Here is a 25,393-nt window from a genome sequence, read left to right as displayed (position 1 = left end):
ATATCAGTACATTTGTATATGCCAACAATGGTAAAAATGTAATTAATTTAAAAATGCATTATGTTACCCAGGAATTACATTTTCATGGGGAAAAAGATCTGATTCACCAAAAAAAAAATGGTAATTACATACTTGAAATGTGTACATGTCATTGCATTACATGCACAACACTCTAATAAGTATAGAAATGTTTTTCACATTTTAAATCCTTATCCGTCATTCACCCAAATGCATTTACCAATAGTGACTCTGAAGCTAACTTAGCAGTACCACGGCTCTCTTCTCTACTCTTTACTACTAACGTTACTTTAATACTGTTTCTAGCTAATGTTGGTAGGGTTTTTTTTTTCACTGCTACAAAAAAAAAGTAGAAAAATGTAGTCAACCCATACACCGTTAGAACCGTGAAAAAAAATTGGTCGTAAAATTGGGAGCCTGATGTGTCCGGCTAAGACAAGCTTATGTTATGCTGAATGCTTGGTAGTGCACACAAACATTGCGGATTTATATGGCAACAGTGGATTTATAACCTTTGATCCCGAACTCAGAGAAATCATTCATTAGCCTTCGAGGGGACAACTTACCTGATCTGATCCAAAATGAAGACTGCAAAGCCGCGTGTGTTGAGTTGGAAGCAAACATCGCCATCAGTGTTTTGCCTGTTTATTGCCGCCAACCACTTGTTTCTCCGTGTTGTTTCTTTTGGGATACGGTATAAAGATATTCCTTTTGTATGATCACGTATCTGATCGCATCCAATTGCACAGCATCGCTCGGCTATTATAGAAATATTCCGCGACGAGCTGTATTATCACCGGCGGTATCATTTTCTATTCCGTCAAGATGGCTGCTCCAAATGGCGTGACGTCACGTAGAAAGTCATTTTTAAGTCCCTATAAATATGAATCCTGCTTGTCTCTAAATAAATGGCGCAGACGCGTGATTTCATTTACCACACACACGCACACACTCACACACTGGAGCAAGCGTGACGCTTGCACTGTTTTCAGCCGCATCATTATATGAGGACATTATTGCAAAAACATCATCTCCAGAGACGCTTAGTCACTTAATGAGCTTTTTAACTGTACGTTCACACCGCCGCCGGCGAGAGCGGCAAAACTCGCTCTCACCGCCCTGCCAGCGACGCCGTGGAAAGATTCGTGGACGCTCTGATGCTCTGAAGTAGATCGAACGCGTGGTCTTTTTTACAACTGTATTTAAAGGGGCCACAAAGCAAACAAGCATGTCGATCGTTATTTTTGCAGAAAATTGATCGATGGAAAAAACTTAACAATTATAGTGACATGTTTGCTAATGAAATAAACAAATTAAAAGCCATTTGTGTGGTGTGGCTTTTGTGTTCATGGTTAAGTGCTATTATAATTTGCATTCCCGCTGAAAAACAAGCGTTCTAGCGTGAAAATATTGCCTATAAATACTAGTGTTGCGCGCCTTATCAAATTCAACGGATCAACCTCATCAATTTTGCTTGGGAACTAATGTGGTCGGAACCAACGTTTACATGACTGCGTCTCTGGACTCCTCTCAAACGGAGCACTTCTATATTCCGATTGGTTGCCGCCGGTTGCCGCCGGTTGCCGCCGAACTGCGTCATTGCTTATTACCATAAAGTTGACCTGACTTCAACTCTCCCCGCCGCTCTCACCGTCCAAGACGCGCCGCGGCGCTCTCGCCGGAGCTCGCCGCTGGCTCTAATTGACAATGAATGACTTCCGGCCACTTTGACGCTCTCGCCGGCGGCGGTGTGAACGCACAGTAATGCTTCAACTGAGAAAAGTTATCGTCATATCAACACACATGAACTCAAAGATCTCCACGGCAACCCATCAAAATAAAACTCAGTTTTTTTATAGGGCCCTAAAAATGTCATTGGCTCGGGAACAGACACTGGCTCCGGTTCTGGAACAGACACCAGAACAGAAACAGCCACAAGGACAGACGTAAACACAGAAACAAACATAGAGCGATCAGGTTCAGGCGTGACTTGAACAGTCTCTGGATCGGCAGACGTGACTTGAACAGTCTCTGGATCGGCAGACGTGACTTGAACAGTCTCTGGATCGGCAGACGTGACTTGAACAGTCTCTGGATCGGCAGACGTGACTTGAACAGCCTCTGGATCGGCAGACGTGACTTGAACAGCCTCTGGATCGGCAGACGTGACTTGAACAGCCTCTGGATCGGCAGACGTGACTTGAACAGCCTCTGGATCGGCAGACGTGACTTGAACAGCCTCTGGATCGGCAGACGTGACTTGAACAGCCTCTGGATCGGCAGACGTGACTTGAACAGTCTCTGGATCGGACGGGACCAGCGGCGAGGACTCTGGGCTGACAGGAAGTACAGGGAGGACTTCCAGGCATTGCGGGACGCGGGAAGTCCTCTTCCTCTTCTGTCTCCGAGAGCGAGAGGGCGCTGGGCTGGACGGAACCAGCGGTGAGGGCCCTGTGCTGGACGGGACCAGCGGTGAAGGCTCTGTGCTGGACGGGACCAGCGGTGAAGGCTCTGTGCTGGACGGGACCAGCGGTGAAGGCGCTGTGCTGGACGGGACCAGCGGTGAAGGCTCTGTGCTGGACGGGACCAGTGGTGAAGGCTCTGGCTGGAAGTGGCTGACGTGAAGCTCTGGCTGGACGTGGCTGACGTGATGCTCTGGCTGGACGTGGCTGACGTGAAGCTCTGGCCGGACGTGGCTGACGTGAAGCTCTGGCCCGACGTGGCTGACGTTAAGCTCTGGCCGGACGTGGCTGACGTGAAGCTCTGGCCGGACGTGGCTGACGTGAAGCTCAGGCATGTCGTGGTGAAGCTCAGGCATGTCGTGGTGAAGCTCAGGCATGTCGTGGTGAAGCTCAGGCATGTCGTGGTGAAGCTCAGGCATGTCTTGGGGAACGTGAAGAACAGGTGATGACGTGGCGTGCCACGGGAGGAAGCTCTCCAGGCATCTGGAGAGTGCCTTTCTCCAGCCCAGACCGGAGAGATCGGGGAGCTCCCTCGGGTCGACCTCCTTAGCCCCCAGCCGGTAACACATGACTAGCAGTTTGAGCACCATTTTCTCTAGTACATTAGATATTGTTGCACCAATTAGATTAAAAAAGGTTAGAGAGAAAACTAAAGCACCTTGGTACAACAGTGCTACACATGTTATCAAGAGAGAAACTCGTAACTTAGAGCGTAAATGGAAACAAACTAATTTAGAGGTCTTTAGATTCGCGTGGAAAGACAGTATGTCACGTTATAAAAAGGCTCTAAAAGCAGCCAGGGCTGAGCATCTCCACAAACTAATAGAAAATAACCAAAATAATCCAAGGTTTTTATTTAACACCGTGGCTAGACTAACAAATATACAGACATCACCAGAGCAAAATATTCCGTTACAGTATAGTAGTAATGATTTTATGAACTACTTTAATGAGAAAATAGAAAGCATCCGTAACACAATTGTAAATGTACACTCTTTTATGGTGTCTTATGATTCAGCCTCAATTATCGCCCCTCTGGAACAACTACACCGCTTTACAACTATAGGACAGGAAGAGCTAAATAAACGTATCATTGCATCGAAACCAACAACATGTTTATTAGATCCAATACCCACTAAACTACTGAAAGAAGTGTTACCTGTAGTGGAAGAGCCTCTTCTCAATATTATTAACTCGTCTTTATTTTTAGGTCATGTTCCAAGAATATTCAAGCTGGCAGTAATAAAACCTCTCATTAAGAAACCACAATTAGACCCAAATAACTTAGCAAATTACAGACCCATTTCAAATCTTCCATTTATGTCTAAAATACTAGAAAAAATTGTGTCCGCTCAATTGTGCTCTTTCTTGCAAGAAAATGAGATATATGAAAAATTCCAGTCAGGATTCAGACCGCATCATAGCACAGAAACTGCGCTAGTTAAAATTACAAATGATTTACTTTTAGCTTCTGACCAAGGCTGTATCTCAATACTAGTTCTACTCGATCTAAGCGCTGCGTTCGACACTATCGATCATAAAATACTCCTGGATCGACTACAAAACTACACTGGTGTTCAGGGACAGGCATTAAGCTGGTTTAGATCGTACTTATCAGACCGTTATCATTTTGTCTGTTTAAATGGGGAAAAATCAAAGATAACGTCAGTAGACTATGGAGTGCCGCAAGGATCGGTGTTAGGCCCTCTGCTATTCTCAATATATATGCTCCCACTTGGTAATATTATAAGAAAACATGCAATTAATTTCCACTGTTATGCTGATGACACTCAATTATATATTTCATCACGGCCAGATGAAAACACTAACTTATCAAATTTGACAGAGTGTCTCAAAGATATAAAATGCTGGATGACGCGTAATTTCCTGCTACTAAATTCAGATAAAACGGAGGTATTACTTATTGGTCCAAAAAACTACCCACAAACTCACTTACAATACAACTTTAATATAGAAGGATGTCCAGTTACTTTATCCACTACAGTAAAAGACCTGGGTGTTATACTAGACCGCAACTTGTCTTTCGAAAATCATATTTCATATGTTACAAGAACAGCCTTTTTCCACCTTAGAAACATTACAAAGCTACGTAACATGCTATCTGTTTCTGATGCAGAAAAGTTAGTTCATGCATTCATGACCTCGAGACTAGATTATTGTAATGCTATATTAGCTGGCTGTCCTGCATCCTCAATAAACAAGCTACAGTTAGTGCAAAATGCAGCTGCTAGAGTTCTTACTAGGTCAAGAAAATATGATCATATAACACCAATTTTATCATCTCTACACTGGTTACCTATCAAGTTCCGTATCAATTACAAAGTACTTTTACTGACCTATAAAGCCCTAAATGGTTTAGCTCCTGTGTATTTAATGGACCTTCTATCGCCCTACAATCCATCACGTTCTTTAAGATCACTAAATTCGAGGCTTCTGGTCATTCCTAGGATATCTAAGTCCACAAAAGGAGGAAGGGCGTTCTCACATTTAGCTCCAAAACTCTGGAATAGCCTTCCTGATATTGTTCGAAGCTCTGACTCGCTGTCCCAGTTTAAAACTAGATTAAAGACGCATCTCTTTAGCCAAGCATTTACATAATGCTTACCTTTTATACCACTGCTGAATCAGATCAAATGCATTTAATATTATAAAACTTGAAGAGTCTGTAGGTTATTTGTATAAGTTGCATAGTATTTACAGTCATTACGTTCCTGTGTATATTGCGTGAATGACGGGTGGTTGGGTAGATATTGTGTTTTGCGGTAGTTGGTATGCCATATGGAACCGTTGCCACTGAACCTGCATTAACGACGACAGTGGGGCTCGACAGCCTTAGTCAAACGGGTCGGCGCGTATGGTTGGGTTGCGGAGAGATTGTGAGATTGTGGTTGGGTCTCAGCAGCAGGAGGGATGTAGAGGTCAGTAAGCAGGGCTGAGTTGAGTGGGGGACGGAGGGGGGTGACTCTGGGACGCAAGAATCACTGTCTTCATGTTTTTTATCATTTACGCCCGTGTTATGGAAATCATTATGAACAGCAGCTACACTAATTATTTTCCCTTTTTGCTTTTCTGCTGTTATCTCGGGACGCGAGTCCCGAGAAAAACGGCGTTCGTCAGCTCCAGTTTGTATCCAGCCTTTCACAGAGACTTCAGATACGCCAATCACAAAGCCTGTGAAGAGACGACTCAACACCGGCGATATGGACCCTCTATGGTGGACGGCACTGATCCTCAACAACTCGTCTCAACACCGGCGTGATTACTTGGACTTCCAAAAGATGGAAATGGATAAATATTCTAAATGTTCCGATCCAATCTGACTTGTAATGCTGCCCGAATCATAAATCATGCACTGTTCCTTCGTTGGCCAGAGGAGAACTGGCCCTCCGACTGAGTCTGGTTTCTCCCAAGGTTTTTTTCTCCATTCTGTCACCTGATGGAGTTTTGGTTCCTTGCCACTGTTGCCTTGGCTTTTGGCTTGCTTAGTTGGGGACATTTAATATTCAATAATATTATTGATCTGCCTTACTTAAGGTGGACGTTGACTCAATTTTCTTTTAGAAACAAACTCTGTTATATTATTTTCATGTTATCACTGTGAAGTTGCTTTGATACAATCTGTATTGTAAAAAGCGCTATATGAATAAAGGTGACTTGACTTGACTTGACATCTTAATCGCCTCATCACCCAGAGAGCAGGAGGCAGCGAAGGGAACAAACCCCCAGGTGTACTGGAACAGATCAAGGCTTTCCAGGGCCAAGGCCGCGATCTGTCCAGCGAACTCCCGGTCTAGCCTGTGTAGATCAGGCGAGATCCGTGCTGCTGGATTCATATTTGTGGTCGGTCGTTCTGTTACGATGTGGTAGAAATGAAGCGGAGAGAGAATCCAAATGCAAGCACTTTAATAAAACAAACAGGTAATCCAATGGACTCAGGACAGGAACACGGAACAGCTACCAGCAACATCAAAACAACGACCGACAAAACACAACTGAAGCACAGGGGTTTAAATACACAGGCAAACAAGATAACAAGGGGGCGGGGCTAATTAGAAACACCTGGAGAGACTAATAAACAAGAAAAACTACAAAGGACTACAAAACATGGCACAGGACAGGAAATAACAAAAGTCAACACAAGACAAGGAAAACATAAGACAGGAATCGTGACAGTAATAAACAAACAGATTTTTTTGCCAGTATTCTATCTGGAAAGGTACTGAAGAAGTACCATTTTTTAAAGGAAGCACACCGTCAGGTTGGATTCTCTTACAAAATAATGCACAGCAACAGAAACAGACCAGCAGGTTTCCAATTCCACAGGAGAGAATACAAAAACAAAATGAATACAGATACAAAGGAACAACTAAAGAAATTCCTGGAGCGAGATGACAACAGTCGACCATCCACAGGAAAAAGAGAGACAATTACCAGAAAGAAAATCAAAATGCAGAAGCGTTTCTTTAATGACAGCTTGTATAACCTCTTTCTGAAGTTTAAGAAGGAATATCCACATGCCAAACTTCCATATGCAGAATTCTGCAAAAATCGACCATTCTGGGTTGTCGCACCATCTGAAAAAGACAGAGAAACTTGCTTGTGTAAGACACATGCAAATACTCAGCTAATGGCTGACAAATTGTTCCACCATAAGGTTATAGCATCAAACAAAATTGACAGGCTCATGGAGTCATTGTGTTGTGACAAGTCAACAAAGAGATGCATGTACAGAGAGTGTGATATCTGCCAGGAAAAGCAGCTGGAAACAAGAGAGTTTGACAGTTCTCTGCAGACCCACTGGTTCAGTTGGAGGCATAAAGTAGAAGAATGTGAAAGAAAATCCAAAGATAGGCTAATAGAAAAAATCAATGTCCATCTCACAGTGAAAGAAAAACTTATGGAACCCTTGAAATTCTCCTAGAGGATGTCACCACTGCCTTAAAAGATAAATTTGGACGACACACTTTCAACATTCAGCACCAGCACTCCACACTACGTCATCTCAAAGAGAATATACATGAGGATGAAGTTATTATTCAGATAGATTTTGCTGAAAATTAAATTACCTAGGCAAATATGCATCAGAAGTGCAAGCTGCTCATTTTGGTGACTCACACAAACAAATCACCCTACACACAGGAGTTGCCTACACAACCAAAGAAGTGTTGTCCCTGTGTTCGATTTCTTCTTCAATGAGGCATGATCCATCAGGTATCTGGGCACATCTCTCACCAGTGTTTTCTTACCTCAAGGAGCAAGTGCCATCAGCTACCACACTTCATGTCATTAGTGATGGCCCCACAACACAGTACAGATCAAAGAAGAATTTCTTCTTACTTTCTTCTTATTTTCAACTGTGCCATTTGATTTAGGATTTCAAAGATTGACTTGGAATTTCCTTGAAGCTGGACATGGAAAGGGCCCTGCGGATGGGGTAGGGGCAGCTGTTAAAAGAACAGCAGATGCCCTTGTTGCACGGGGAATGGATCTGCCATCAGCTGAGGTCTTATTTGAAGCATTGTCTGAACAACAAGCAAAAATAAAGATCTTTCATATCAAAGAAGATGATATTGCAGCCAATGATGACTTAATTGCCCAACAACTGGACACTGTCCGTGGACCATGAAGATTGACCAGGTAAATTTCAGGTAAACTTATTTAAATATAATGTGGATAATCAGCAACACTAACTGTCTTCCCCCTCTAAAACAGATGTTCACCAACACTCCAGCACAATTCAAGTGGCGGATACTTAGCTGCTTCTGCTCAGCTCTAGATGAATGCAAATGCTATGGTCAGTGACAATGTGCAAAGGGCCCACTACAGCCAACGGAGCTTCAAACATAGATGTGCCTCTGATAGATGCACAAGCAGGTTTTTCTAGGGTCACTGAAATCACAGACAAACTGAAAGGTTGTTGGTGTGCTGTGAAATATGACAGGGAGGTATATCCAGGAATAATTCAAGATGTGGATGCAGAGAATTGCATTCTTGTTAAAACTTTGAGTCGTGTAGGCCAGTTGTGCCAGTTGGCAAATAGATATAAAATACTCAAATTATATTTAAGCTCAGTCGTGGCCATTATTATATATTTACATCAAAGCATGATCATTGTCTTGACAAATCATTGTCTTGACATAATTCTAACAAAATTCAGCCAAATTTCATTCATCAAAATGTAAGATGGCAAAATAGCCCCCAATTGAAGAATCACCCATTTATTTTATATAACAGTTAAATGAACAATAAATGAACATTGTGAGTTACACAAAACAATATTGTCAATATTGTTTGTTTTCCCTGTATTTCGCCAACGAGAATTTCAAAATGAAGTACGTAGCAGAGTCTCAATGCAAGACAGTTACTTGCTGCCACCTAGGTGGTTTTAGTTTCACATTTAAAGTAGCTTTAATTAAAATGTTACAATTATAAATCAGTTCATATTTAAATATTGAATTATTATTATTTTTAAATCTATAGCTTTATTTATGCAATTGTAAATGGAGTGTAAATATATCAATGCCAGTTCTGATGCTGCTTCTGTGTCTCCTCTGCACTGCAAAGATGGATTTTTATTTAATGATTTAATTTAACTGGTAACAGTGTTATTGTGTTATTATTCTAATATAATTTAATTTGCATGTTAGAGGTATGCATCACCTTTTATGTCAAATTCTAAGTTTTAAAAAAAAAAGTCCATATAGGTGAAAATGCCCCTTGAAATCAATTTAAGGTTGCAAATATTGGCCGTTAATAAAAAAAATTTATTTCTGTCACTGCTGTGAACTGACCACTGTATAGAATATGAAAAATATATATATCTTCATGAATCAGCTGTCAACAACAGGCCTAAACCAGCCCTGATACCAGTACACAAACACAATCAGTAAAATATCATTTAATTATTATCAACAAAACTTTGAAAATATGGAGACATATTTTTGTCAATATTGCGCACCCCTAGTGTAAGGTATTAATTTTGATTTCTTCGGGTCTTAAAAAGCCTTAAATTTGACTTTAAAAAGTGTGCAGATACCCTGAATTATGCTAAAGTGAAAGCAATATATTTGTGTAAACACAATTTCTTAAATGTGCAGGGTTCGTACAAGGTGCTTAAAGTGCTTGAAATACATGAATTTGACTTTTTTGAAATTTAAGTCCTGGAAAACCCTTGAAAGCAGACATATTTTTGAAGAGTTGCTTGAAAAGTACTTGAATTATTAAAAATAGGGATGCACCGATACCGATCTCATGTACTCGTAAAAATGCTCTGATACCAACAACGAAAGGCCTACGAGGCAGCGTGTCACGTGTGTACAGTATAGTAACACTATGGTGCGCGAGCTGATCATAGATAACCATGCAGTGGATTGAGCGCGCAGCGGCACAGACACGTGAGCTGGTCGAGCACATCCCTTAAAACAGACATCAGTGGAAGGTTTGTAGTTCAGTCGGATGTCAATGGCAAAGAAAATAAAACGAAGCATGTAGCTTATTATTAACGTTAACTGACAAGAGAGAGCGCAGTTCTGTTGAATCAGGCCCGGCGTCAAGGGGGGGCTTGGGGGGCTTAGCCCCCCCTATGATGATCTCAAGCCCCCCTAGCGGTGATCTGAATGATGATTATGTGACTGAGCGTTCGTGCAGGGTTTTTCTAAACACTTATGAATAAGATAACTATAAATGAGAACCGTCTGAACTGTTCTCGACTTTACCCCTTTTGTACACTGCACACGTCTGCAGTGCATTACGGCTCCGACAAGATTTTATTCTGTCCTCCACGCGGTGCCAACTCCCACCAGGAGCATTTCAGAAGCAACGCGACTGGATGCGCGAGACCATGTGATTTGCCTGTCCGATGTGATTTTTCTTGATTTTTGGGTTTTTACCTTACAGTCTATGGTTTCTACCAAGGATGTATTGGTGTGCAATACAATTGGGAGTCCTTACAGGGTGTTTACTTTAAAATTTACAGTGTTTATTTACTTTTATTTTGTATTACGGTGCCGCTTGGACGCGGCGTCAGTTGAAAATAGACTAGCACCTATCTTTAGTGAGGCGGTGAGGCGGTGCGGAGAGCCCCCCCCCCCCATCTACATTAATTTATTACTGGACGTTTGCAGTCAAGAAGTTCCATGAACGCAAACATCAGCGCGCCCCGCAAACCAGAGTCTCTGCGTGCGAATACTGAATTAAATTGTCTTTCACGTCTTGCGCTTGTACGGATGAATTCACACAAAATTATGTAAAAACGCCCATCTTCGAGTATCCTAGTAAACAAAGTCAGTTATATCTCAAGTGAACGTAGCCATGTTCAAATGGGGTCCATGCGTTCGTACTTAAAGGGGCAGTTTAACAAACCCACTGCTGTTTTAATAAACAATGGACAAATAAATTACTCACTGCTCTTGACTAAATAGGCTACCCTTTTCAACAAAAGATCCATCTATATTTAGTTTATCCAGTAATTAATATGCAATTTTTTCACATTTGATTACTTTATTAAAATTTCTGTACCTGTCAGATACCTGAAAAACTCTTAAGAACACTGTTTATTTCATTTGTAGCCTTTCTTTGTTCTATTTTATTTATTTGTAAGTTGATTATTCGTTCTTATTTTGTTGCTGACTGCTTACCTTTAATAATGTTTAAATTCACATTAATTAGGCTGACCCTTCTGGAGCTGCTCTAGTCTAAATATTTGCTGTGCTATTCAATGAAAGATAAAATATGATAGAGCAATAGAATGTAGGCTACAGTAACAGAAGCTCATACAATGCATTTTAGCAGGCTTAAAACCCTTTCACACGTAGGATCACACCGGTGTGATCAGTCTTGGCAGAGCCATGGCTCTGAGTCTTGGCTGGTCCCTGGAGCGTACGATCACACCGGTGTGATTGGAACGGTCAGTGCATCACGTGATCAACTGCTAAATTCAAACTGCTTTCACACTTTTGCTGGCCCTGAGCCAGAGAAGGACCTACTCAGTGCTGTCATATATCACAACTATTGAGTGTTTTCAACCACATAATGTTTATTTTAGGTTTCAGACATTTAAATACACACAAGTACTAGCAAAACAATGATTTTGAGTTTGTAACATACACACTGATGTCTATGGAAGCGGCAATAATAATCCTTTACATTATAATAAGACAACACGTTTTATTCATATCAGATACACATTGTGTAAGTTGCTTTACATTTGACCCTATTCTTCTCCCAGTTCACCGGCCACTTACTTTCATGCATTTCGTGAGAAGTCGGGGAATTGACGTGTAAATCCAACAGATCTGATTCTCTGAACTGTGAAACAAACTAACATGGTGCCGCCCATCGCGCATACAGCTAAACTAATGCGATCGTTATAAAGGTGTTTAAATAACAAAACACATCCACTTGCACATATTTGACAATCGGAATATCAGTGTTTCATGCTATAGCTAATACATTTGTGAATATTTTTAATAAAAAGGGGAAAATTACATAAAAGCAGATCATCATTCATTCAGCGCTGTGTTGTGGTTGCGCTGTGTCACGTGACGAGCAATGACGCGTCACCATGGAAACATTAAAGTGACAAGTTCTAAATAACGTCCTGGTTGTGTATGTAACCCACCGTTCCCTGAAGGAGGGAACGGAGGACGTAGTCGACGGTCGACTGAATGGGGATCTCGCTAGGGAGCCTATCCTCTTCGAGTACTAATGAACGAGCCAATGTAATTGGCGTGCGTGATTTGCATCACACACTCCGCCCCCGTGGCGCGGGTATAAATACGGAAGTGGATGCACGCACTAGTTGCTTTTCGCTGAGGAGCCGAGAGTAACCCGGGGTCAGCGGTGGTCCAGCGGTAGTGGCAAGGGGACTACGTCCTCCGTTCCCTCCTTCAGGGAACGGTGGGTTGCATACGCAACCAGGACATGTGTATTTCAATGGGGATAACCCTTGAAAACCCCACTAACGCTGCCACCTTCCAGTGCCTAAGCCAAAGCCTCCTGATGCCCCCGCAAATTTAAGGCGGGGAAGGACAGGGCTTAGGCCAGCGAAGTCACTGCTGTTCCTACAGGACCACTGGGAAAGCGTTCCCCGTACATTGGAAGGAAGGGACGCTGCGGAAGCCATATCCAACCCAGAGGGAGGTAACGTGGAAAATACACATATGAACTGGGCGGAAACCGGGCAGTCTAACATATGGAATGTCACTGGGGTGGCACCAGCCTAAGACGGGGGGAGACACACCGGACAGTGACGGCAGAGAGACTCTGCCGAGGGAAGACACGGGCTCACCGCAGGGAGCCGTATCGTGGAAGAATACACATATGGGGTCGCTGTAGGGACCGCAACATATGGACCCAGCCTAACACAGGTTCCACACTGCTTACGAGTGGTAGGCCTAACACCAGACGTTCCGCACGTCCGACGTCGGAGGGGTGTGGAGGAACTCAACAGGGTTCAATTTTAAGGGAACTCAACTGGAGTAGAAAGGCGCACGTATCCAGTCCATAGGAGGGGAATGGCGCAGCAAGCTGACACTTGAACCGGGCTCACGGTGAAACTGGCTTCATGAGAAGGGAGCCCACGGGAAGCAGCGGTTCAACTAGGTGTCGTCCAGCCCCCAACTCTAGAATCTGTTTTAGCAAAGCATATTGTCAACGCCCAGGCGGAGCACTTTACACTCATCATAGAGGAGCTCAACACCTAAGTGGACATGTTGCATCTCGGATTTTTACCGAAATGAAGGCAAGCACTAGTGCGACTTTGCATGGAAACAGCCTTCCCTCTCTGCTGAATTCCAACAGATATTTGTAGAGCTGGTCTGAGGTCTAAGGCTTGCGTTCTGTACACGTCCAATCAAACGGACAGAGAAGCCAGGGCTGGATCTGCCTCCTCCAGGGCAGCGCTTGCAGGCTCATCACCTGCTCCTATTACGGGAGAGGTAGGAACCTTGGGCACAATCCGAGCCGGGGTCTCAGCTTGTGAGAGTTAGCCGGCCCAGACTCCAGGCACAATACGTTGACCGAAAGCGAGCAAGTCCCTACCCTCTAGTAGAGACCAAGCGAGCAGGAGAACTGATATAACAGAATATTTAACTCACTGCCTGCAGTGGCTCAGGGGCGGTCTCTGCAATGCATCGCACCAGGGACAAGGCCCAAGAGTATAAAGAGGGACGCAAGGATTTACAAGACCTTGCTCCTCAGGAACCTGACGATCAGAACGTGCTTCTGCAACACGATGAGGGTCGTTTAAACACCTAGGCAACATCATTTTGAGGGTGAAGGAAAACAGCCTACTCCAACCCATTTTGCAGGAAAGAGAGCACTGAAGTGATCGGAAAGCTTTCAGGATCTCCTCTGGAGAGAAGACGCACTCAACGACTAGGTTTCACTTCTAAAGGCGTAAGCACGCTATCCATTTCTAGGGGGTGCTCGCAGAAGTGATGGTAACTATCACATGCCTGTGAAAGCCACCTGAACCTCCGCGTTCAGATGTAAGACCGCCCGGAATCTCTGGGGGAAGAACGTGTGTGCCAGCGTGCTCACTGGGGTTAAACGCATTTCTGCGGGCCCCCTGGGGCAGCTGAGAGCCAGTGTTTTTCCAAGGGTAGTCCGCTCGGTTAGGACTACACACACTGGCAGGAAGACGAAACCGGAGGGGCAACTGAGCGGCCCCGGAATGGTCATGACCCAGCTGGACCCAGGGGATGGAGTCTCCACTTCCCCTGGCTATAACTGTCGTGAGGCTCGATGGCGGCACGATTGAGTAGAGCGGGAAGAGTGGAACAAAGCGTCCTCAGAAGCTTCTGACTCCAAGGAGGAGGTGACGGGTGAGTTGTGACATGCAAGGGAAGCTTGCGCAACGGTCGCAATGTCTAACAACTCGAGGCACGAATGCCCGTGTAGTCGAGGGTCGCCCCGGCCCCCATTAAAACACGCCCTTTGTACATGGCCCCTCTGTTGAAGAGGGTTTGGCAGCAGACCGGGATGAACTATAGTCACACAGGGTGAGCTGCTCTGCCACGATCACCTCGGGACTCGATCATGAAGCTAGCGCTGAAGCGGTCACATATGGAGGAAGCCAAAGGCTGCAACTACCATATACCCCAGGAGCCTCTGAAAGTTCTTTCAGTGGGACCCTTTCTCACTTCAAACACCAGCTGAACACATTCTCATTGGAGAGACGTGTTAGACCGAGTCCATCTCCAAAACTGAAAAAGAGATACTCAGCCCGTGGGCGAGATTACTCTCTTCCAGTTGACCTGAAGACCCAACGGGCTCTGGAGCACTCGAGGGGAAGGACAGTGTACTGATACTCCACCCTTACACGTAACACACAGGATGGCCTGCGGTGCGGAAGGTAGAGATCTGAAGCACATGTCTTTCAGGTCGGATCTGCAGACCGATCTTGGGCCAAGATGGTCACGACCCACCACCTAGTAGCACGAAGAACGAGTTTACAACTGGCCTTCGTACCGGCTGGAGGAGCTGCTATATCAAATCCTTCTCCAGCAGGATAAGATAAGCACGCACAAGTCAGGAGCACTGCTCAACACTCGGTGTGATAAATATCACTGAATTTTCAGGAGCATGTCTGCTCAACACCTAACGTGATGGTTATCACTGACTTGAGCGGGGTAGCCGAGCCTGAGGTGGGGCAGCAAGGTAGAGAGAGTGGTGTTAGTGTGCTGTGCAACACTTACCTGTCTCCACTAGCGGCAGGGGGCGCATGAGAAGGCGGATGACCGGGTCCTCGAACGCACCAAGCTGCCTGCTGGCGACCAAGGGGGAGCTGAAGGGTGTAAGGCTATACAGGGTCACACCCGCCAGACTGGCCCTCTTGGGACCCAGGAACAGATGAAATTGCTCTCTATTTGAAATGTGGGTACCGCTTGCTCCGCTTTTTTTTTTTTTTTTAGGGAGCCAGCGGCGGAACAGACACACACACAAACAAAAGGCTCCACCCGGCCCTCACCCGGGGGGAGGGAGTGATCGTGCCACTCCAAGAGCATCTCATCCATTCCTGGGCGGCCCGCTCCAGAATGCTTTCGCTGTCGCTTACCACCTGGCTTGGCAGCGCCTGGAGCGGGCTGGGCGTCTCTACTGCGGCCGGCTCCATGCTGAGGCCTGGGTGGAGGCTGCTGCGGAGGCCCAGCAGGAGTGGCGGCCGGGGAACGCTCACGGCGACGAGCAGGCGGAGGAGCTGCCACCGGCGGCGGGTGGAGGCAGCAGCTGGCCACCGGGGCAGGATGTGCCGGATGACCTCCGTCTGCGCTTGAGCGGCAGAGAACTGTTGGATGCAGTTCTCCACTGCGTCGCCGACCAGCCCAACCTGGGAAATTGGGGAGACCAGGAACCGAAAATTGTCCGCATCCGCCATACCAACCAGGCTGAGCCAACGAAGGCGCTACTGGACCACCACGTTGGACATCGCCAGACCGATCACACACGCTACGACACTCGTGCCCCAGATGGTGAGGTCGGATACAGTGCGGTGCTCACCTATGAGCGCACGGTCTGGATTACCCTTGTGCATGCCATGGGTGCCCTAGCCTGCAGCAACGCCATGGCATGCAAGAGGAAGCGGCTTGGCCACAAGCTTTGTAAGCTCTGCCCGTTGGAACGGACGAAACTCACAGGCCTTAGGGGGGAGACGAGGATCCCCCCAAAAGGCAGCGGCCAGGTGCACCTGTGTCGACAGACCGCTCCAATGGAGGGACCCTTCGCAACCCTTCACCGTTCCTCCATCAAGGGTAATGAGGGGGAAAAGCTATTCAGGCAGTTTCTGGCAGAGAAACATGCTGTTCACCACCTGATAAGCTCTCCATGCTTTTTGGGAAAGAAAGGCACTGGGGCGGCGAGCTGAGAACCAGCGCGGCCCGCCCCAAGACACCAAACTCCAGATTCCACCCGAGACTGAACGGGACATGGTGGAGGTTCCACTCGAGCCCGGCAGCCTCGGCGGCCGTTTCAGCATAGCTGACAATTCTGGATCCGGCTCGGGCAACATTGAACTCCCGGTGGGAGACAATGCAGCCGAGTCATCATCTCTAGAAGTCAGCTCACCCTCCGATGCTGCAATCGACGTCCTGTCCTCCAGGGGAGCCCCGAGTGAAACCGCTGGCCCACCCATTACAGATGGACCAGCAGACAACACAGGAGGCTCCAGTGGTTGCAGTGGAAGGGAGGAGTGAGGAGCCCACAGGGAATGGTTACCGGGCGGGACATCCAACACTATCCTCCGGTCACCCATCCCACACAGCACACGTGCAGGGTGGGGTATGGTAATGGGGACTCGCTCTCCGCGCTTAACGAAGGCGAGTCTCGCCCTCAACACTGCGACAGTCATGTTCCCACAGTGAAAACATGAGCTGTCCACAAAAGCGGTCTCAGCGTGCTGTAAGCCCAAACACGTGACACAACAGTTGTGACCATCAGAGAGAGACAGGGAACGACCGCACCCAGAAACGCACGGGCGGAATGACATCTTGAAAAAGATGCAAACGCACCCGTGTTGCTCTTTCAGAAAATTGGACCGTCACCAGTGCCGGAGCACACAGGGGAATGACCGCGGCAACACTGAACAGAGAACTGAAACAGTGAAGCACTCACTTTTCCGCCCTCTAACCAGCCATCAACACACACAAACATTTAGAAATTTGTTGCTGTTAAAACAGCAGTTGAGAGCTCAAAGCTCGCGATCACCGCTGCACTCGCGCTGTAGAACACCAGCACTGGGAGAGTCTTCCTGAAGAACACCGACACACTTGCTCGTTGTAGACAACAGCACTCTCAAAGACATCAAACGATCGGCTCCGAAGCGAAAGACAACTAGTGCGTGCATCCACTTCCGTATTTATACCCGCGCCGCGGGGGCGGAGTGTGTGATGCGAATCACGCACGCCAATTACATTGGCTCGTTCAATAGTACTCGAAGAGGATAGGCTCTCTAGCGAGATCCCCATTCAGTCGACCATCGACTACGTCTGACGTTATCGACTGAAAGGGAACGGTCGTCTTGAAAACTCACGCTGGGGGGTCAGTTAGAATATTTTAAACTTACGTGTGAAAGGGTTAATTAAGCATGGAAATAATTGAAAGAAATATATATTTGATGAACAAGTTAAGCCAACTAATACGATTTATATTCTTTTGGTTTATCTACTAATACATTAAAAAATTACAAATGCAGTGAAAATTCAGGGATCGGTTACGGTATCGGTATAACGTTCTGCAAAAAGTGGTATTGGTGCATCCCTAATTCAAAATATTGTGATTTTTTTTGTTGTTGTTGAAAAAATAAAATTGTTTCACGCTAAATCAACGCTGCAGCCCGTCTGAGATATAGAGCTATTTCTCATGGCTATGAGCATGATGTTAAGTATATGATAAGTATAATACAACTTTCATTCTTCAGGTCAATCATATATATTTATGGGGAAAAAATCTTTCAATATCCTTTCAATGGTTAAGGGGATTTCCCATGCCTGACAGCGCTGGTCAATGGATTGACTTCTATGAAGTGAAACATCAGATACCATACATATTTAATTTGAGTAAATAAAATGAAATAAATAAAAATAATAATAAAGATATTGTTTGATAAGTGCTGATTGAAGTCCTTGAAATCCAAAAAAGTAATGCTTGAAAAGTCCTGAAAGTCCTGGAATTTCATTTGACAGTCTGTACAACCCTGAATGTGGGAACAAGCTTCTATCAGAGAAGTGCAAAGTATGGAGAGGATTTGCACTGTAAAATAGGGCTGCAGCTAATAGTTTACTTTTCTGGGTACTTCATATGAAGCTTTAAGTGAATCATTTAAAACTGCTTTTCTTTTTTTGTGGAAAATGTAAAAACGCAGAAAGGTTCATTTGTGTGTGAAACCAGAGAATGTCTAATATGGGGAGAACGTTCACTCAGTAAACTTCCGGCTTCTGAACTGGTTGCAGTTCCACTCTGGTTCCATATGAGGGCGCTCCCAGGACGAGTGCAGAATGAATGGAGGTCAATGGAGCTATACCCCTAAAAATCCACTTTTCTCAGAATATAATTTTTTGACTAGTAATTTGAATGTTGTATTCGAAAGGAGATGCAAAGAAATGACTCATTACTGGGTCTTAGATTTTTTAGAGTCACTCATTTGCTTTAAAAAGTATTTTAAAATGTCAATGACGTCATACACATCGTTCCACCAGAGATACTGCTTTATGGCAGTCCTTCAGTCACTTTGGTGCTTTCGCGCTCTGCACTTTCTTTTCATTGACAACACCACTGACACAGGTAAATACACGCGCTAGAAGAGTTTTTGGTTTGTTGTTTTAAAAGACCACGCCGAAAATACACACACACATTCTTGTCTTACTTCGGATGCCAACGATCCCATCAAGGGGTATCTCTGGACGTAATCAGTCCTTCACTGACCAATCAGCGTTCATTAGCAGAATGCTAGCGTGTAATGGGCAACAACAACTCAACCTGTAAGAAATCGAAAGGACATACGTACTCGTTCATTCAACTTTCGACCTATAACCCATGTTGAACTTGCAAAATCTAAAGTCAAATCTGAGATTTCCCAATGGCAATCGGGTGAAAGAGACAAATTTAGCCGTCTAGCTCCGTAGACTCCCATTCATTTTGCACTCCGGGCGATCGCCCCCCAGTAGAACTCTGGTGGAACTACAACCAAAATTCAGTACAATAGTGCTTAATAGGGAGTGAACAGGCTTTCCGTATACGGGCTTTGGTGAAACCACAGGGTTTCTGCAGGGCATTAAAAAGCATTAATTTAATTCCTTAAATGGATTTTCAAACATTAAGGCCTTAAATGGCATTACAAAACATTACATTTGATTCCTACAGGCATTAAAAATTTTGATAGTTTTGAAGTGAATTTTATATAAATTTATTTGAATATAGCCTTTATAATTAATAATTTTTATTTGCTGTCGCAAAATATGTACGTTAGGGTGATAAACACACGGAACCAGTTTGGTAATTGCTTCCGGCCGGAGCAAAATTGCCGTGACGCTGGCATTTTGTACAGCGGTGGACAGGTCTGGTACAGGTACAGGTACACTGGTGCTCCCGACTTCAAAAAGTTAGGGGCACCAGCAAAAATTTAGGAGCACCCACCAAATTTGACGTTTAGCTCTGCCAGTAGAGTGGAACGACCGACAGCATTCTGGTGATTAAAAGCCTTAATAATCGAACCTGATTTGTTTGCCACATACTTGTCCCTGCATTTTTTTTGTGCTTGGCACACTGTCTGTGTTTAACCAAGCTCTCGTGCTTAAAATGTATTGGTTTTCAGTGGTGGCCGATGGACACTGTCATCCTTTCTTGCCCTTGATTTCATAGACTCGTAAGATAAAATCCTTCTTTGCTAAACCCATTAATTATTTTGGTATATCATCATATCAATATCAAAAATTAGATTAAAAAAGTAGCATTAAAAAGTTTATTTCAACTAATAGTCTAATTATCTTTTATGTACAATCGAATACAATTAGAGGCTAGCTAACAACTTGCTTTGCACTTTTTTTTCTGGTTCTCCTCACTCCAGTGTAAACTAAAAGTTTTTTTTTTGGTAAGTCTTCTTCACATTGTCATATAAATAACCTAAAAATACTTCAGTTTATTAAGGTTAAATCTTCCTAACCACTCTTACTAAAAATAAATGGGGTAAGCACATACATTCTCATTTTAAGAGGTGTTCTGAATAAATGTGGTTTGATTTGTTAACATTAGTTAATGCATTAGGCTAACTAACATGAACCATGAGCAATACATTTGTTACTGTATTTATTGCTGTATATTTAATCTTTGTTAGTCTTAGTTAATAAAATATACAGCTGTTCATTGTTTGTTCGTGTTACTTCATAGTGCATTAGGCTAACTAATGTTCACAAATACAACTTTTGATTTCAATAAGGCTACTATTAATGGTGAAATTAATATTAACAAAGATTAATAAATGCTGTAGAAATGCAATTTATTAATGTTAACTAATGTAGTTAACTAGAGTTTAATAAATTGAACTTTATTGTAAAGTGTTACCGATTTGTTACACACCGATTCAGACGTCTCGTGAGTTCAGTGTTGGATGTTTCCAACAAAACAAAAGCAAAAGCAAAAGCATCGTTAGCCCAATTTGGTCACAAGTTACGTCGTTATCAGCATAGTTCAACGAGTCTGTGTTTCCCGAAAACATAGTTCTAACGAACATTCACAAACAACATCGCAAAATTGTGTGGTTTGAATTACAGCTCTTGAACTATGGTTAGAAGCATATTTTCTTGTTTGCTTGACATGTGGACTTAATAAATCCTTGTCTTGATCAAAATAAGCAAGCTGACTTTCAGTGCAATCTGTATCTTTTATTTAGAATACATACAAATGTAATATACGTCTTTTAGTTTGTCAAGAGATTTAAAGCACCGTTTTTGAAGAGTGCGCATGTTCGAACGTGCTCTATCTAGTACGTACGAACGAGCCTTTGATTGAATCTGGAAATAGAGCAAAATAACTGAGAAAAATTTGAAATAGTCCTCAGATGTCATGTCCGTAATTTATAGCAAAACATCTAGCATTAATTCGATCTCAACAGATTCATTAAAATAAGTTATTACTCCACCACATGCATGACATCATTAACCAACGTGGTTGAACGACCAATTTGCGACAATATGGTTTCAAGAAACAGTCGTGACTAGCTAGTTGATTTCTTCAAGATGCAACGTACTATGGTAGTTAAGCATCGAGTTACGTCGTTGTACGGGAAACACACCCCAGATCCGTTGTTTTAACCATTCATTAAATGGAACCAGTTCAAAGGAGTCATTAGTTCGCAAATCGCATTGTTGTGTCATTATCCCAGCAGTTTATGACATCGCACAAGATTCGTGTCAGCACAGAAAACATTTCATCACTGGATAGTTTGTTTTGTTTATTGAAGTCGTTTAGGCTATGTCAGCTGAATGTGCGGAACGCTTTTCAGAGAAGATGAAACATCTTTTTTTTTAGCACAATTCCCACCCCACGGTGATTCAGGAGAAAAATCTCCGAATGCTCCACGTGAAACCTCGGTCTTCATATCTTTTACCATCGTGTCAATTCTCAATTGATTTCGATTAGTATGCGCGAGGGAGGGAGAGCAAGACAGTTTGAAGATGGTGAGTGGGTGAGAGTGCGCGCTTGCTCTCTCTCTCTCTCTCTCTCTCTCATTCCCTCTCTCTCTCTCATGCCCTGTCACAAGCACAGCAGTCAGTCATCTATCACTCACCGATCAAATAAGGCTTTGGCGGTCGCCAAAAAAAATTCAGTGCAGGAAAAACCTTGTTTCATCTTCTCTCTTATTCAGCCTTTTAAATGAGTCAGCTCCCTGTGAGCGCAGCGAAAGTGAGTGGAAGTGATTGACAGCTAATATTAACCAATCTAAAATCTGCTTTAAAGTTAAGAACATAAGGATGAAGTTTGATTGGACGTAATCGTTGGATAGAATGATGGTCTGGCCACAGCGTTTTTCATCATTTTCTTTAACAATATTAACACTTGTGTGCTACACAGCACAAGACAAAACATGACATGAATGCACGCAGTCGATGTAAACGAACCGCGTGCTACACAAAAAACACAACACATGGACAGAGAGCTACGGCCCAAGCGAACTTGAAACCGAATGCTCACACGACAAGACAGAGCGCACGAGAACGAGTGTAAGTTCATCCTGTTCGCTCACAACAGGACAAACACGTGGAGCATGAATGTCCGAATCCCAACACAGAACCAAAACCAAACTAGATGTGCCGGGATCCAAACACCACGGACATGTAACAAGGCATACAGACAAGAGAGCGCACCACATGAGAACGCTCGAAGCCGCACGCCCACACAAAGACATGACAAAACAGGAGTATCAGAGCTCTGTCACAAACCCAAGAAATAAACTAGACAGAAGTGACAGAACCCTGACAGTTTTGAGCCAATCATTTCAGCAGCAAATGCAATGTGACTAACGACTCTAGAGACTCTAGAGAAAAAGACATGGCTGTCACCTTCTACCTTTCTCAGCTCCTCCCCTCTCCAAAAACGAATGCTGTTTTTTTTCCATGAGAGAGAGAGAGATAGAGAGAGAGAGATGTATTCAATGATTTAGATGGCCAGTTGTACTATATGTGAAGTATTTTTAGTATTACTTTATCATTTTAAAATGGGTGATTGATTGATTGATTGATTGATTGATTGATTGATTGATTGATTGATTGATTGATTGATTGATTGATTGATTGATTGATTGATTGGTTGGAAGACCAGGTTGCTTGTTTATACATCTGCCAGTGACTATACTGTGACATGAGAAATATGTTGATGTTTACGCATTTAAGACTCTTCAATAAAAAATGCTGCTTACAAAAAAATATATTTTGTCAGAATAAACTGATATTTCTGTAAGTGGGGAATGAAGCTCTTTGCAGCCAGATGGTTTATTTACGTCATCTACCAAACATGCCCATGCAGCAACACCTTGAACTCTTGGGCACAACCCAGAGTGGGATTTCTCCAGTCAGAGAATCTGTACATCTAATTAGTTCATTGCAATACTGTAATATATATATATATATATATATATATATATATATATATATATATATATATATATATATATTATCAACTAAAAATACTCCAAATTTATGCTCATGCATGAATCACTGTCTTGCCAACTGTTTGCCACCACCTTTCATCATTTACACTGTAAGTCAACACATCAGAACTCTCTCAAATGAGAATCTCCCCACCTTTTCAAAGAGCAAAACCACCCGATTGAGTGAGTCGCCATCGTCTTGCTCCATAAATTAGAGGAAGGTGACTGAAATGCTGTAGTAGTTTCATAATCAGAGGTAGGAAACTGCTCTGGGTATTTGTGCATAAAAATGTAATCAAGTGGATGAATTTTTATTCCCAGCTGGGGGGTTTTATTAGGTTTATCAATGTCAAGTTGGATATATCAAATGATGGATGTTTGAAATTAACAGAAAGAATATTTGTAGCCAGAAGGTCCTTGCAGGCAGTTTTAATCTGCTGCCAAACTAACAATCTCCCTGACTTGTGTCACTATGATTCATAACCTTGCACAAACTGATAAATTTAACAAAATTGTTATTTAGAAATATAGGATCATCATTCTCATGCCCGCCAGTCATTCTAGGGGTCAGGGTTTTGAAGTATAGTGACCATATTTACCCATGATTATTTGTCCATGTCCTAATGAAGCAAATGTATGTGTTATGTTCAAAGATTATTATGATGATTAAGTGAGCCGAAAAATGCAAAGAGCATTATTGGGGTTTAACACTGACCATTTCCTCAAACATTCTTGAAGTTCTTAAAATAATTTGAAACAGGGAAAATATTGACTATGTTATTATTATTTAAAATACAGTGGTTATGTTAAAGATACTGATGTACTATTGAAAGAAAATAAACACATTTTAATGAGCATTTTAAAAAAACATACGGGAAAAACAAGCTGCTAAAGTTTATTATCTCCAATGCGTCTATGTGCAGTATAGTGGTTGCGGTGGCGTAGTAGCTTTTGGAATTATTTCATTAATGTTCAGGCACCCTGTCATAGCTATAAAAATAATAAATCATTTGTTTTGGGGAAAAGACAATTTTTACCATCAGCAAATGGTTGAGCGTTTCATTTCATGTTGTTTTTCCACACATAAACTGGCTCTTTATACCAACAAAACGTAATTTAACTCAGAAATGTAAATAACAAAAATACAAATAATTACTTAAATAAACATGCAACAGATAAAAAAAAAACAAGACAATAAAATTACACGCAAAAGTTGACATGCATTGGTTTGTCCTCACCTTTTGGTCGTGTGGGTTTGAATTTCTGAATTATTGACGCATTGCTACAGGTGGCGTTAACGCTTAACGCAGAGCTGTTCACGCTGGAATTGCCTGGAGTTCTTGAGCATTCCCAAAATGGGTTCTGAGTTTCATTCATTCTTTGTAAATCCATAGTCAAAACAGCCCGCGAGAACTGGTAGAAGTAGGCTATAGCTTCCTAAATCACTGTACAACTATATTTATTTACGATATTGCATTCAATGCATATTTAAATATATATTTAAATATAGGTTTTGCCATGAATTAGCAAAATTTCCCTAAAGCTTATGTATCACTACGCGCTGAAATATTCTGCACACCAACTGCCTGCATCTGCGCGCGCCTCTTTGAGAGAATGCCCTGTAGGCTACGCGTGAAACTGTATCTCTGGAAAGCGCGCTGTAGCTCTGTTGAGCGAGCCGCGTGGGTAGACTGTTCTTTAAGGGTGTTAGCACAGAGGGTGGGGCGATTGTAGGAAGGGAGGGAGAATTACTAGAGTTACAGACTCACTCTCAGTCAACAGTTAACAGTGCGCCTCAAACTAGCGTACCTTGGCTAATCGAATGTAAGTCCTATGTCGTCCTCTAGTGGATGTGTTGTGTTACTGCTTGTTGATTATCAAAAGGAATTAGAAGTTAGAGCTTTCAGGGCTCTTAAACAAAAAGCTTTCATGAGTTTAACCTTTTTAAATAATAATTTTTAAAGTAATGATAATTTTTAATGTGTGTCTGATCTTGTGATGTTTCTCTTTGTGAGCTTTAGTTGGGGTGGCTGAAAAAATGCAACTTTATGCACAACTGCCAGCCTGCATGGAGAGGTCCTAAGACTCCGGAGACACCAGAAGCTTTAAATGTTTTTTATAGCTGCCCTTTTAATACAAATTAATTTGTTTGAAAGAAACTTTATCTGACTGAGTTCTTCTGTGCTGTAAATCACTGCCAAATCTTTTGACAGTTTGATAATCTCTATCAGGGGCGTCATGCAAGCCAAAATTCTGG

The 25,393-nt window shown here is 43.1% G+C and overlaps 1 protein-coding gene across 1 annotated transcript in view; it reads right to left on the bottom strand.

The window, feature by feature from the left end:
* The window catches only part of cckbra (cholecystokinin B receptor a), a 148,367-nt gene extending 123,563 nt beyond the window's left edge, over positions 1 to 24,804 (bottom strand). Inside the window, exon 1 of the mRNA XM_077246905.1 lies at positions 24,375 to 24,804. Within this exon, the coding sequence (XP_077103020.1) occupies positions 24,375 to 24,528 (154 nt within the window). The 5' untranslated portion in view covers positions 24,529 to 24,804. The remainder of the gene's footprint in view (positions 1 to 24,374) is intronic.
* Positions 24,805 to 25,393: the final 589 nt, after the last annotated feature.

This window comes from Siphateles boraxobius, unplaced genomic scaffold (genome assembly GCF_051911475.1).
Source record: "Siphateles boraxobius isolate OS27281-9 unplaced genomic scaffold, OSU_SipBor_1 29, whole genome shotgun sequence".
NCBI classification, from domain to species: Eukaryota; Metazoa; Chordata; class Actinopteri; order Cypriniformes; family Leuciscidae; genus Siphateles; species Siphateles boraxobius.
This window is presented reverse-complemented; position numbering and strand designations above follow the sequence as displayed.